The sequence below is a fragment of the Hermetia illucens genome, chromosome 5 (assembly GCF_905115235.1).
Source record: "Hermetia illucens chromosome 5, iHerIll2.2.curated.20191125, whole genome shotgun sequence".
Taxonomy (NCBI): Eukaryota; Metazoa; Arthropoda; class Insecta; order Diptera; family Stratiomyidae; genus Hermetia; species Hermetia illucens.
In genome coordinates this window covers 22,597,503-22,610,947 of record NC_051853.1, presented here as the reverse complement: position 1 = coordinate 22,610,947, position 13,445 = coordinate 22,597,503, and the positions used below count along the sequence as shown (strand labels likewise).

Below are 13,445 nucleotides of genomic sequence, written 5' to 3'. Positions count from 1 at the left end.
AGGTAACCAACCTCAGCACTTGAAAAACTAACATTTTCTTGACATTCCAGGAACAGTATCAATGCCTTTTTATACTGTCTACGTCCTGATGGGGTATTGGGACCTAGGACCATTACTATGCGATCTGTGGCTTTCTGTCGACTACACTGTATGCCTAGTATCACAATACACGGTTTTATTGATCACCATCGACCGATTCTGTTCCGTTAAAATCGCAGCAAAATATCGAAGTTGGCGAACAAAAAATAAGGTCATTTGGATGGTCACTATTACATGGATAATTCCTGCCCTGTTATTTTTCATTTCAATTTTCGGTTGGGAACATTTTGTCGGTTATCGCGATCTACAGCCCGGTCAGTGCGCGGTGCAATTCCTCAAAGATCCTGTTTTCAATACAGCCCTGATAATTGGGTATTACTGGACAACATTAGTTGTTCTGTTCGTCTTATATGGAGGGATTTATAAAACCGCCTACGACATGCAGAAAAGAAGTGAAGCAAAACAGAGAAAAATGCAATCCATGGTTGCACTGAGTGCGGGAGCAATGACTGGTATGGCGGGACGAGCGGCTGGTATAGGTATATCAAATACCCAATCCACCTTAATTAGTTGTGATAAACAAAAAGCCCTGAATTCCACAGCACAAGTATCTACGGTTCAGCCATCTAATTTAACATCATCGTCGTCGTCAAATCAATTCAATGAGCCTGCACCACCCCGAAAACCTTCAACTGTCAGCACGAAAAACGTTAAAGAAGAGAAGCGTCCTGCGGCGCATAGTTCAACAAATCAAAAACGGAGCTCGAAATCGAAAAAGGAACAGACAGATGGCGATAAAAGCGAACGATCGAGTAGTCCAGCGTTCGACTCGGACGACGAAAGTTCCGCAATGCAACCAAATCCACGTCAACAACAACAAGAACAAATTGCAATGCTTCGAAAACGATCATCGATAGGTTTAGTATTTGGTGCTCAAACAACTCTTATCGCCACCCGAATAAATGGTAACATAACCCCCAAATCCAACGAGGACCTTTTATCCAGTAACGTTGTTCCAAAGGCAATGACTCCAAAGACCCCAATCGGTAATTGTAACCTCACCGAACATTTAACGAAAATCCATGAAATGACCATCCTTGACCAGGAACCACTTGAACAAATAGAAGCTCAACAAATCGCACCCCTGCAACCTACCCCAGTTACCTCACCCATATCACCAAAAGATATCGAGCCAATTGAAAATAACAGCAATGAATATCCTTCAAGTTTATCCAGAACAATCCTGCCTCCCCCAGATGGATTCAAAGGCAGTCCGCCATTGTCAGATTACAGCCCGCCATCCAAGTCTGTAGGGTTAAGTACGCAAAGCGATTTCACCCTAACTTACGACATCCTTGGCGGAATGGACGGTGCAGATCTCCGTTATATGGACGAAAGCTCTATTGTGATGCCATCGCCCAGCAACGAGAGCCCGCCAACATCGATAAATTTTCCCATCCATCCCAAAGCCGCAGCACCTTCTTCAGCTAATCAAAGTGCAGCCAACCCCTCTCTTCTACAGAAAGCTTTAATACGTGCCACCGCCCAGTCCCAACAACCACCACCAACTGTTCTACTCAAGCAAAATGAAATGTATATCACCACTCTATCTAATCCTTCCGCAGCAAGCATGACGAATGAACCTATCAATAAATTCAACACCACAGTAACATTGACAGATCAGCACTCCAAGAAGCCCGTTACGGTCATCGTTACAACTAATAACAATAACCAAAACCTGGATGATATCAAGCCAACAGCAACAATCAAATCAACAACATGTACAACCACTACAGCAGCATGTAATTCAGTCCCAATCACAAAACCCGTGGTGCTATCGGAAACTACCAATGCAGCCACCATCATCGCTGTAACAACCACAGTAGACGCTAAGAAGAAACCGAACTGCGCTTCCGTGACTCCAGCTCCTCCCTGTTCAGGCACGAGCTCAGGATCAACAACACAGGTCCCGAATTCCCAGAACCTCCAGCCTCAAAAACTCGACAAAAAGGACAGTAATGATTCCGCCCGTTCGAGGCGGGACTTTATCCGGTCAATCGGCAAACGGCTGAAAGGTAAAAAGAAAATTCCTCTGGGAGTTGGACGACAAAAATCAAAATCAGAGAATCGTGCAAGGAAGGCCTTTCGTACGATCTCATTTATCCTTGGCGCATTCGTAGCCTGCTGGACACCCTACCATATTCTAGCACTAGTTGAGGGCTTCTGTTCGAATCCACCGTGCACTAATGAACACCTTTTTATGTTCTCCTACTTCCTATGCTACGCTAACAGTCCCATGAATCCTTTCTGCTATGCACTCGCCAATCAACAGTTCAAACGGACTTTCACGAGGATATTGAAGGGTGATTTGCATATGACGTAAGAAATATAGTTTTTGTAAGTTGTCTGGGATGGTTTGATTTGAAACTAGTGCATCATTACCGCGTTTTTGTGAGAGTCATGGAGCTCTTTTTTTGATTAATTATAACATGGCCTTCAAATAGCATTAGTAGCACATAGGAAATGGGAAAGAGGTGCTTTGGGGTGTACCAGCATAATTTTGAAGCACTTCTCACGTCAAAGGCAACAATGAAAAAAAATCGATGAAGTGTTTAAATCAAGTGGTTTGATAGTAGCATGACTGCGGGAAATTGTTCAATTTGCTTATAAATCGAAAATTCGAGCATAAATTACCTTTTGACAACTCTTGATCCTGAAAATACCGGTTCTTGTAAGAAATAGAATCAAAAATATGGAAATCGAAATATCATATTACATTCGCCGTCCTAAAGTGATCAAACACCATGAGCGAATTTATAATTTGTTATTGACATCCCTAATCATCATCACATTGTAATCGTTCAAAATGTCCTCTGTCTTTTATAACTAACTATCTGGTTCATGCATAGAGCCTCCAGGGCTCCAAAATAGGAAGTGAAACCGATTTTCCAGTACCTTCAAGAGCTATAATTACAGTGCCAGTGGTTTGACTCGTTAATCACTAAGCCTATCACGTAGATGCATAAGAGATCAATTTTTTTATGCCTTTTTATAACTTATTACAGGTTTAGTTTGAAAAAGGATCCTCTAAATAGTATGGATTTTTGCACGATATGAGTCAATGCAAGCGCTGAGAAAAGTAGACCACTTGAAAACTACTTAGCATAGCAGAAGAGTGTGTATCGCCTGAATGAAACTTAAAATGGTTTTTCGGAAGACTGCACTCGTTCAATATATTGATTATGACCTGTTTAAGGATGTTGTACTTGCTACTGAAAACAATCTAATCACACACATCAAGACCAACCACCCTCCCCCCGTTCGCAGCAGTCTCCATCAACTATTATCTGACAGCTGTTTCTAAAACGCACCACTCACTAACCATTCCAGGATAGTGAATTCCCTTTTATGGTATAACTACTCACGAAATTGACCTCCCTTTTCAATGTGTAACCTATCGACAGCCATTTATTCTATATGTAGAATTCTTCAAACCAGAATACCCCCATGATGCAACGCAAAAAAGGGTCGACGAGGCCTCAAAGTTTTAAGTGGCAATGGAGATTCCGCTTACTGCTCACTTACAGATCATGGGGATGTCATCAGCATGTTTTGAAGGCAACGCAGTCCAGTTATACATATCGAGAGGCCCTTCAATCCTCTGTCCATTGATTCAAATAGGAACAATGTGATATCCCACCAGACTCATAACCTTAACTTTATTACAATTTTTCTTCGGTTAAACTCTTCCTTCCTTCTCTTAAGGTAGCCAATGTCCATAATTCCGCGACAGATTAAGCAGATCTTATTGACATAGTCGAGATATTCAACAAAAGGTGCCAACCCATAGAATCCTTCAATACTTCAGTGTCATAAATGTCACCAACTCCGCGTTGAACTTCGTTACAGAATTTTCTAGCTATCCGATTTATGACAATAACAGGCAACACCCGCGCAATAAGGCACTCAAGACTGGCACTCTTTTTCGGGATCTTAGTAATCACCCTCTTTTTTCATTCCTTGGAAAAGATCTAGAATTCGCTAGGTTTTCGGATAAATGGAAACGGTAGTACTGAACTTAAGGGCTGCACATAACCGCCTCCCTGCTTTAATAGTGACTAACTATTTCTTCCTCAGGGCCTTAAAGGCCAGCGTCCACCTATTACAGTGAATAACCATTTCAACCAGAAGTTGTATAGCGCTCATCAAACCACATAAGCTGCTCCTCTCATCATAGATAAGAATCATCTATGACCGAAACACCAAACCACTTTCGATCACTTGAACCACGATACGGTATCGAAATCATTATTATTTGCATCAGCGTCAGCTTTCCTGACCAGCGCAATGAAGAGAGGTTAAATTCAGTTCTCACTGTATTTGCACGAAACCATGGCGCATTTATCACACAGATTAAATTCATGATCGCGACTCCGATTGCTAATCTAAACTGGATGCAACTGTCAGAACACATGTCAATGGATCTGATACTCAGGTAGCTCCTCCCCCGAAATTCCAACTTTCATATTACTTGACCATGTCCACCACAACCATCATGAATCTCTCAAAAGCAGACAAGCTGAAAATAGTCAGACTGAAAAGATATCTCCTAAAACACCCGACAGAACTAGGATAAAATAGAGGAAACTGGGTCTGCCCACCGATGCCACTATAGCCATTCACCCATCATACTATAGTTGCGATCCTGGTTCAATGTATGATACATTCTCCGGTCATTCACAACGTTAATGCCCATGGCGGACCCGGACCTCCCTTCTGGGTGCAGCCTCCTCCGACTCTCATGCCATTCCCCTCCTTACTCCCTCTTTGGTAGAATCGGTCATTGACAGCCTGGATGCCAATGTCGAACTCGCCCGGATGGTCTCCCCAACCTCTTCCTAATTAAAACCTCTAAGTTCATTTCCCTTCCTCTCTGCATTATTTTCAATAAGAACCTCGAAAAGTATTATTTTCCCAGCCTGTGGAAAGAAGCCTTTATTTTTCCCATACAGAATGGCGGTGACAATACTCTTCCCGAGAATCACCGCCCTATTTCGATCCTCTCATCCAACTCCAAGATCCTTGAGAGGTACGTCAACGACTGGTGGACCCCCCACTTCGGCCACCTTATAGCTAAGGGGCAACACAGTTTCATAAATCGTCGATCCCCTGCTACCAATCTTTTGGACTTCACGAACTTTTTGGCCAAATGCCTCAACTATCGGCAGGAAGTCCACGTCATTTACACGAACTTTTCTAAGGCCTTCGATTCCGTTAACCGTCAGATTCTATTGTCCAAACTCGCCGCTCTCAACATTCCTCCATCACTTATCACATGGCTTGCCTCCTAATTCTCCTTCCGATCCTGCAGCATTTCCTTTGATGCTTGCACTTCTTGTCCCTCTTCCCCCTCCTCTGGTGGATGGAGGCAATGTGGTCAGCATTGCGCTCGTCCGAGATTATTACCCTGATTTGACTCAGGTACTCATTCACAGCTGAGTCGACTGGTATCCGACGTCAAATCACAATACAAATCCCACTGCCACCAGTGAGATTTGAACCGCGACCTTCCGTACGACAGCCTTGCGCTCTAACTACTCAGCTATCCGAACACTCGATGTGTTACTCACTTAAAACCTCTCCCACCCCTTTCTCCTACTCTGCTTGCTCCCTAACTGTCTGAACTCTTTCCTCGACCTGGGCGTAACCTTCGACGAAAAACACAGTTTCGGCAGCCACTACTTCGATATCACCAACCGTGCTGCCAAAATGTCAAGTTTCATACTGCGTGCCGCCAGAAGCCAGTAGGTATAACACTGGCTAGAATCAAAACCACTCAAAATTGAAACCTCGACTTAATCAGAGTGTGAACTAGCTAAACTAAGCACTGGATGCCTCTTCGTAAGCTTAGGGTTTGTACTACTACACACTACACACGAAACTCTTCTACAACAGGACTTAATTCGCGTAATATATCATCTATCATCAAGTCTCAGAAGAAAAAAAGCTTCACTGGCTCTTCAAGGACAACTGCCTTCAAAAATCACTCATCTCATCTCACTTATGTGTTCAGCTGAACATCCAAGGAAGTAGTTATTCCACTAGCTTTTTTTCTGGAAACCATTCTCACGAAGTCTAGGAAACACACAACATCACCTTAGACAATCAAATGCTCATTGAAAACGGCAACGATTTCGGCTGGATTTGTATGGATCCGCATATCAAAAGTTGAACTGGCACTCCAAAAGTTGCAGAAGAAAAAATATGCTCTCTACACTCTCAACACTACCACAATGCTGTAGAGGCTAAATTGCTTCCAACAACTCAGCATGACACTTAGGAGCCAGACTCCAATCTGGGAAACAATTCACCCAACAATACGCAAACACTGTCAAACCAAGTCACCATATTCCGCATGCCCTTTATGTCGCGCATTCTTTCCATATGCTTATCATCATGGATTGTCAGTATGCTTGCCAACAAAGCGTCTTCAATCTTCTCCTTTTTGCCTGCGCAACATCTTTTTCTAACAAAAGACACCCACAGGCAAACTTAAATTGACTAAAATGAATATTCACATTACAATCGACAATAGTGGATAATGCAATGACGCACCCTCTGCAATCTCTCCTTAAAGTGCTGGATCTTTTTTTGTTTTTCCCGAAGAAGTGTGTTAGTGTAATTCATTCAAGACCGTATTAGGATTAAAGTACCCTGTAGGAGGCAATGTGGTCAGCATTGCACTTGCCCGAGATTATTACCCTGATTTGACTCAGGTACTCATTCATAGCTGAGTCAACTGGTATTCGACATCCAGTCATGATAACAAATCCCTCTACCACCAGTAAGTTTTGAACCGCGACCAACCATGAATTTCACGTCCCGGTATAAATCCGTCAGTAATACCACACTTTCGAATTCTAGCTTTGGGATGGTGTATACTCCAGCCTCATGCCCTATCCGAGCTTTTAATGGGTTAACTCTTCCCTTGGCTTCTAATAATCGCACGACATACTACTCACCGGCCTTAATCCGACTGTAGATTACTGCAGCATACCCGTCTCCTGAGCAATCGCTGAATTCCACCCGCTCTGTAATGTCAGTTAGATTGTCATATTTAGTCCATCTTGGAATCCGGACTTCGTTGATCTGATCCAAACAAGAAAGCACCTTTTCGAACTGTACATGAGCACCCTCCGCGATCCTTTCATCCCTGTCATGCCTCTTTTATTATTACTGATTGCTCACTTATTTTTATGATGTCACTGCTTCTCCACAAAATACGTAACTCCAGCCGATCCTCCGGAAGCAGCAGAATTCGCCGAAATATCTTGGTTATGTCACCAGTTAAAAAATTCTTAAACTTTCGAATGCGAGTGACAATCTCGATGATATGAGTTTAGAGTTACAAACCGGGAAGAGTAGTCGTTGAAGCTGGTTAAGACTGATACCATTGGAGCTCGACTTGAGGCATTGAATACATTCCTAAGCTTCGTTCGTAATTCCATCATAAATTGGTCAGATTTTTCCTTGAGCTCGGGGTCTTTAAGCCACCAGCTTTCCTGCCCAAGAAAATGTTGAACCGCTTTATGTAAAGAGTTCCCTACCTTAATTTTTTCCGGATGCCAGAGGGTAGTCACAACATGGCGCCTACCCTTTCCGATAATGCTTGGCTTGAAATAACTTCTCGCATCTTTCCTCGTCCAGCTCAGTTCCATTTTCCTTGCTGATCGGCATGTCTCAGAAGTTTATCAGTTTTTTTCAAATTCCTCTAAAGGCACATAATCGACAGTGACCTTTGAAGTGGATACCTCTGAAAGCCCGGACACTACCCATCCAAGTCGGGTAGTTTGAGCAGGGAATCTCTCTTTCACTGCAACTCCTTCCAGAAACAATTGCAACATGTTCCATAGCTGGGTCGGCTAATCTCTTATCAGCAAATAATTGGCCGATCCTTTGCAGCTAACGAAGAATATGGTAGGGTAGACTGATATTATTTTGGAGAAAGAACTCGGTCGACGCACGGGCGAGTTACCTGTGGACCAATGGCAGTCGATTGACCGTACATTAGCTAGGGGTGACAATTGCATTGGCACAGGCCAGTCGTACAGTGGAATCCACTTTCCCAAGATTGCTAATGAGCAGGTCCCCCCAAAGAACGTTTGCCGCGGGGAAGTGCAAGCGTCTCGGATATTTCTGGAAGGCAATGAAACGCATTTCAGCGGTTTTTGTACCATTGGGTTAGGAGTTGATGACGGGCTATGTCCCACCAAGGGGTGAATGGAAAACCTGTTGGCTCTTTTTCTCGATTCGACAGTTTTTACCAGTAATAATTCAATCTTCAAGTAGTTTAAGTCTTCCTTTATTTGTGCACCCATAATCGGTGGTTTCTTTCCTACTTCATTTTGAGGTCTAAGGTTTTCATACTTTCTCTGGGAGACATTACACAATTTCATGAGTATTGGAGTTCATACCTGAAACCCGTTGCTTTCTTTATGAGTTTTTGGTGGGTTCCCCAACTATGCTAACCCTGAGGACCTTTTAATTTGTTTTTGTGAAGACCAGTATAGAGTCCTGTCTTACTTCTTAATTAGTACTTACTGTCGACCTTAATTAGAACTTACCTTCGTTGCGTTTAATTAGAATTTACTTTTCGTCTTTCGAAATTACACTAGACCAAAAGCTACACGAGCTTCGACGAAATTACACGTAAAGCCTTATAGGCCTTCAACATGGGAATCTCGTTATTAATTATTCTTCGGAAACGGGTACCATGGTGAGGATTGGACTGATTTTTCGGCTACTGCTTTCGTCAACTATTTATGATCGGATTTTGGAATGTGCGAACGCTCCTCGATGACGGTATCGAGATTACCCAAACCATCTCGACCATCAACACACTCAAGCGGGATAAGGCTGATGGGCTTGAGGGTCTCTCCGCGGAACTGTTCCTTGTAGTTCCAGCTGTCTTTACAGAGCTGCTTCTTCGATTTTAATTCGCGGGAATATGAGATCTTCCCCAATGTGTGAAAGTAGCTGATAGTCATCACGATTCAAGAAAAATAAAAAGGATGGTAGTTTTAAAAACTGTAGCAATTGTTGTTCACACCGCCAACTATAGAAATTGCCCAGTCTATGCTGAACTTAAGCAACAATCACCAGCAAAACCTCAAAACCAAGAAAATACTGGCGCCTTATCCCACAATTTGGAAGGGGTTCTCATTAAACTGACTCAAAGCATGAACCAGTTTATGGTCTCGATGCAAATGATGCAAGAAATGATGCTTATTCAAACCCAGATCTTACAGGTCCTTTTCAGAAGCGAATGACTGGAACCAGCTCAAGATATTTCACTGGAATGCAAACGGCATCAGCCAGCATGAACTGGAAAAACGACACGTCCTGTTTGACAAAGACATCTTGCTCATATCTGAAACGCATCTCACCCACAAAAACAATTTCTAAATTGATTGATTGCTTCTATTAATTGATTGGTATTGCATCTGCTACAACAAGTTTCCGAGAGGAAAACTCATAACCCATGAGCATAATATGACATTCAAACATTTTTCATTTTTCATGAAATTATGCTTCAGTCTCAATATCACAATTACTAATATTCTCCAAATGGTAAGCTTGTAGCACCGAGACAAGCACAAAGCAAACCACAAACATCCATGACACAACCAGAAGTAGAACCTGGGCCACCAGACCGAGAAGCTCATCAATAAATTTTCGACCGTCATCAGTTGATAACAAAGCTTATTGATTTTGCTGATATCAATACAGATTATGTATTTGTGCTTTTGCATTGGCTTTAACCCCCTGAAGCGTTATAACATGGAAGGAAAATTTGCTCGAAATAGCCAATTGTACTTTGAGATATGCATCCTAAAGTTCTTGAATGACATTGCGAAAAGATCCTTTGCATAAACTCCTTTAGACGTACTGAAAAGATTACAATTCCATACGAGTACAGAACATATCTTTTCAGAGATTTCTTTTATACATAATCGCATCTTATTCGTATTGCATCGTATTCGTTTCCTATAATGGATGCTTATGTGTCCCTGTTAAATGGCGTCCAAATGCCACTCTTGCGGTCTTGGCTTCTTTCATAACTAACCGCACCCGATTCAGATGACTCCATCAGAATATGTAGACCCGGAATATCAACGCATATCTAGCATCTCCACCTCAAATTAAGTTAAATTAATTTTCAGACGAGGAATAAGAATTTTCCAAACCAATTTGACGACTCTCCACAGCAAATTCACGTCTTTTCAAATCAAATTCGTGCCTTTCTAAATAAAATTAACATTTTTCCAAATTAAATTCACAGTTTTCAAAATAAAATTGACATTTTTCCAAATCAAATTTACAAAGCCAAATTATTACGTTATCTAAAAAGAAACTATACACGGAAGGCGACTGCAATCTCACTTTTCATACATAGTTTCTTGTTAAGATTATGTAATGTAATAATTTGATCCCGAAACATGTTAAATTTATTTTGAAAAGCATCAAATTGTTTTGGAAAAATGTTAATTTCATTTATAAAACCTTGAGTTTGATTTGAAAAGATATGAATTTGACGTAAAAAGCCGTTAATTTGATTTGGAAAATTGTGAATTTCATCTGGAACTTATAAATTTGATTCGGAAAAAAAAGTTTTATAATATTTACATTTATTCGAAAAAATGTTAATTTAATTTGGAAAATCGTGAATTTGATTTAGAAAATTTTTAAATTCATTTGAAATGTCATTACTTTTTAGTGGAAATACTCTATACGGAAAATTTTTAAACTCAGAAGTTAGAAAAAGTGCAATGAAGGCTTAATTTCACGAGAACGGTTGTTTGCTTTAACTAAGAATGCACAAACGTGATAATCAAAACATACAAACCCCAGTATCATATAATCCAAACTGGAATTAATTCGAAACTTCCTTTCTCTGATTTATTTTTAGGACTTGTCAATTACCAAAATAACCAGAAGATATTGTATATTTTAATGTGGAAAGTTTGAAAGCTTGATTAACCGGAAATTATGTAAAATGGAATGATTCTGCTATGTCTCGAGGCTACTTTAATTATAATATGAGGTAGCTATAACATGATGTTAAGAGCAAATTTCCAGTAATTACATATTACGATTCTCGAATCAACATTTCTGAACTATACTATTCAATAGCATGTTCTACCCTTCAACACCAGATATTAGCTGCAAGCCCTACATGTATGTACATAACTACTCGTACATATGCTTGAATTTTGGATATTCTGGTTAAAATATTGATTTAACTAAATTTGCCCGGTGTTTAATTTCCACATAATCGGATTTTGGGTCTCCGTGAATTATATGCAGTACACACTTTATACGGCACAAACTCAAAGCTATGTATCTTTCACAGATATTACCATACACATTTTTCCAACATGAGTAACGGGGAAAAAAATATTCTTATCATAATGACCCCTTCGTCGTTTGGACGAACAACTTTATATTTGTTCCGAGGTCCTTCACTCTACTTTTCAGAGATATCTTATATGGTTGCTCTTGTGGGGTATAGCGGCATTCACACCTACTCGACATCGCTCGCGGTTCACTGAAATGCACTTCAACTCCCCCTCCCTGGACTTCCCACAACGAAAAACACAATTGCAGTGAGTGTCACTGCCCGGCGTAATCAGCAATGGAATATCTACCTCCCCTTAATGTGTGCCCTTTGATTTGGAGTTGACCCTATTTAATGTATTGACAATCATCACTACCAACGACGCAACAGGCGATAACCGGTCTAGGCCTGCCCGGTTTGGGACGAGGTCCAACAATTCTTCTTTTTCTTCAGCCTTTGTCCCGTTCGATCGATATGGGGTTGCGAGAGAGGCGTCTTCGATGATATGGTCACGTAATAGGCGCCAACGAGAATCCACTTGCCAAAATTGCTCTGAACATCAAAGTCAATGGTAAGCGACCAACAGGCCAGCCGAAACAAGGGCGGCTTGATACGCTGGATGGGGATTCGATAGAGCCAAATGGCGAAACCGATCACGAAAAGCCGACCCCGCTTGTGAACGGGAAAAAGACTGAAGAAAAAGAAGAAGATGTCACACGGCTATATCTGGAGAAAACAAATTTGTCACTCCCTTTCGTTTGTGTGAGGATCTCAACCGTCCATAAACCCTGCACAAGAATATGCCTTTCAATGTATGCGTCGAATTTCATAGTCCATATACGTTCATCAAATTCATCTGGATGGGTATACCCATTCTTGAAAAAAGTGCGATCAGACAAAGCGACAGACAGACGGTAAACCGAATTTACGCTTTTAAATTTTTAAGTTTAATTTTTGAACAAAACCTCAAAAAAGCGAGCCAGCCGCATAATTTTGAACAGCCTTTATGACCAAAGAAACTACTTGGATAACGTGTGAGGTGACTCAACCAAATGCTTTCATTTTCATTACTGAAAGGGTCAGCGTCGGCGACAATTCGTCGACCAACACATTTTGGTTCTACATCTCAGCAATTCTCGCCACTCTATGCTCGCTACAAAACCCTATGTGAAACATAGTGACCCCATTTTACTCGCCATCACTCTCGGTTCCTGGCAGTATACTTCACCTCCAACTTTTCGAATAGCTTCCCAGCTTTCTCCACTGTTTTATGTCATGTATTCCTGAAGCGAACCATCCGTCGGCCGGGATAGTAGTCCCATTGTATTGCATAACCCACAATTTAAATGCAACTTTTTCTTGGTGTACGATTTATCCACATCCACTTCCTGCTTCTCATCAACATGTCCATGGACATCTGGCCCATACGCCAATGAAGTTTATCATTTATCATTATCTCAGACTAGAATACCCCGACGAGAGTTGATGAACCTTTGAAGCTTTCGAGTAACTTTCATACACTCCTCCCATACAGGAGCCTAGACAAGGTATTGCAGGGGAACAGTCTCAACTTTGTATTGGTGCTAGAAAACATAATTTCCAAATTTCGAAAAAAACATGTCAACCTCAAGGTTGTGTCACCATTATTGTAAATAATCAAAAATTTAATGGCTCGTCAGGGTAAGAACCTGAGTTTTCTTATCTTCTTCTTCTTATCTTCAGTCTCACCTTTCCTGCCTGTTGCGAAAAACCCAGAACGATCTGACCAAGCTCCACTTCCTGATAAGAGAGCAAGAATTTTTCATTTTAACACACATATATTCGTATTTCGGGAGCCCCTCCTTCCCGATATATCGATTTATGCAGGTCAAAATAAAACGGTCAAACGGGAAGATTAAAAATAGGAAAATACAACCGTTGATAATTTCTCATATTTAGGGTCAAAAATCACAACCCTAGAGAAAAATCCTCCGAAGAATTTTTGGCCTACATGAGGATGGATGATTCC

General features: G+C 41.2%; 1 protein-coding gene across 2 annotated transcripts in view; it reads left to right on the top strand.

The window, feature by feature from the left end:
• Positions 1–4,678, top strand: part of LOC119657606 (muscarinic acetylcholine receptor M3) — a 279,331-nt gene extending 274,653 nt beyond the window's left edge. For both annotated transcript variants that reach the window (XM_038064603.1, XM_038064604.1), the window contains exon 5: positions 51–4,678. In XM_038064603.1, coding sequence (XP_037920531.1) covers positions 51–2,422 — 2,372 coding nt within the window. In that variant the 3' untranslated portion in view covers positions 2,423–4,678. The remainder of the gene's footprint in view (positions 1–50) is intronic.
• The last annotated feature ends 8,767 nt before the right edge of the window (positions 4,679–13,445 follow it).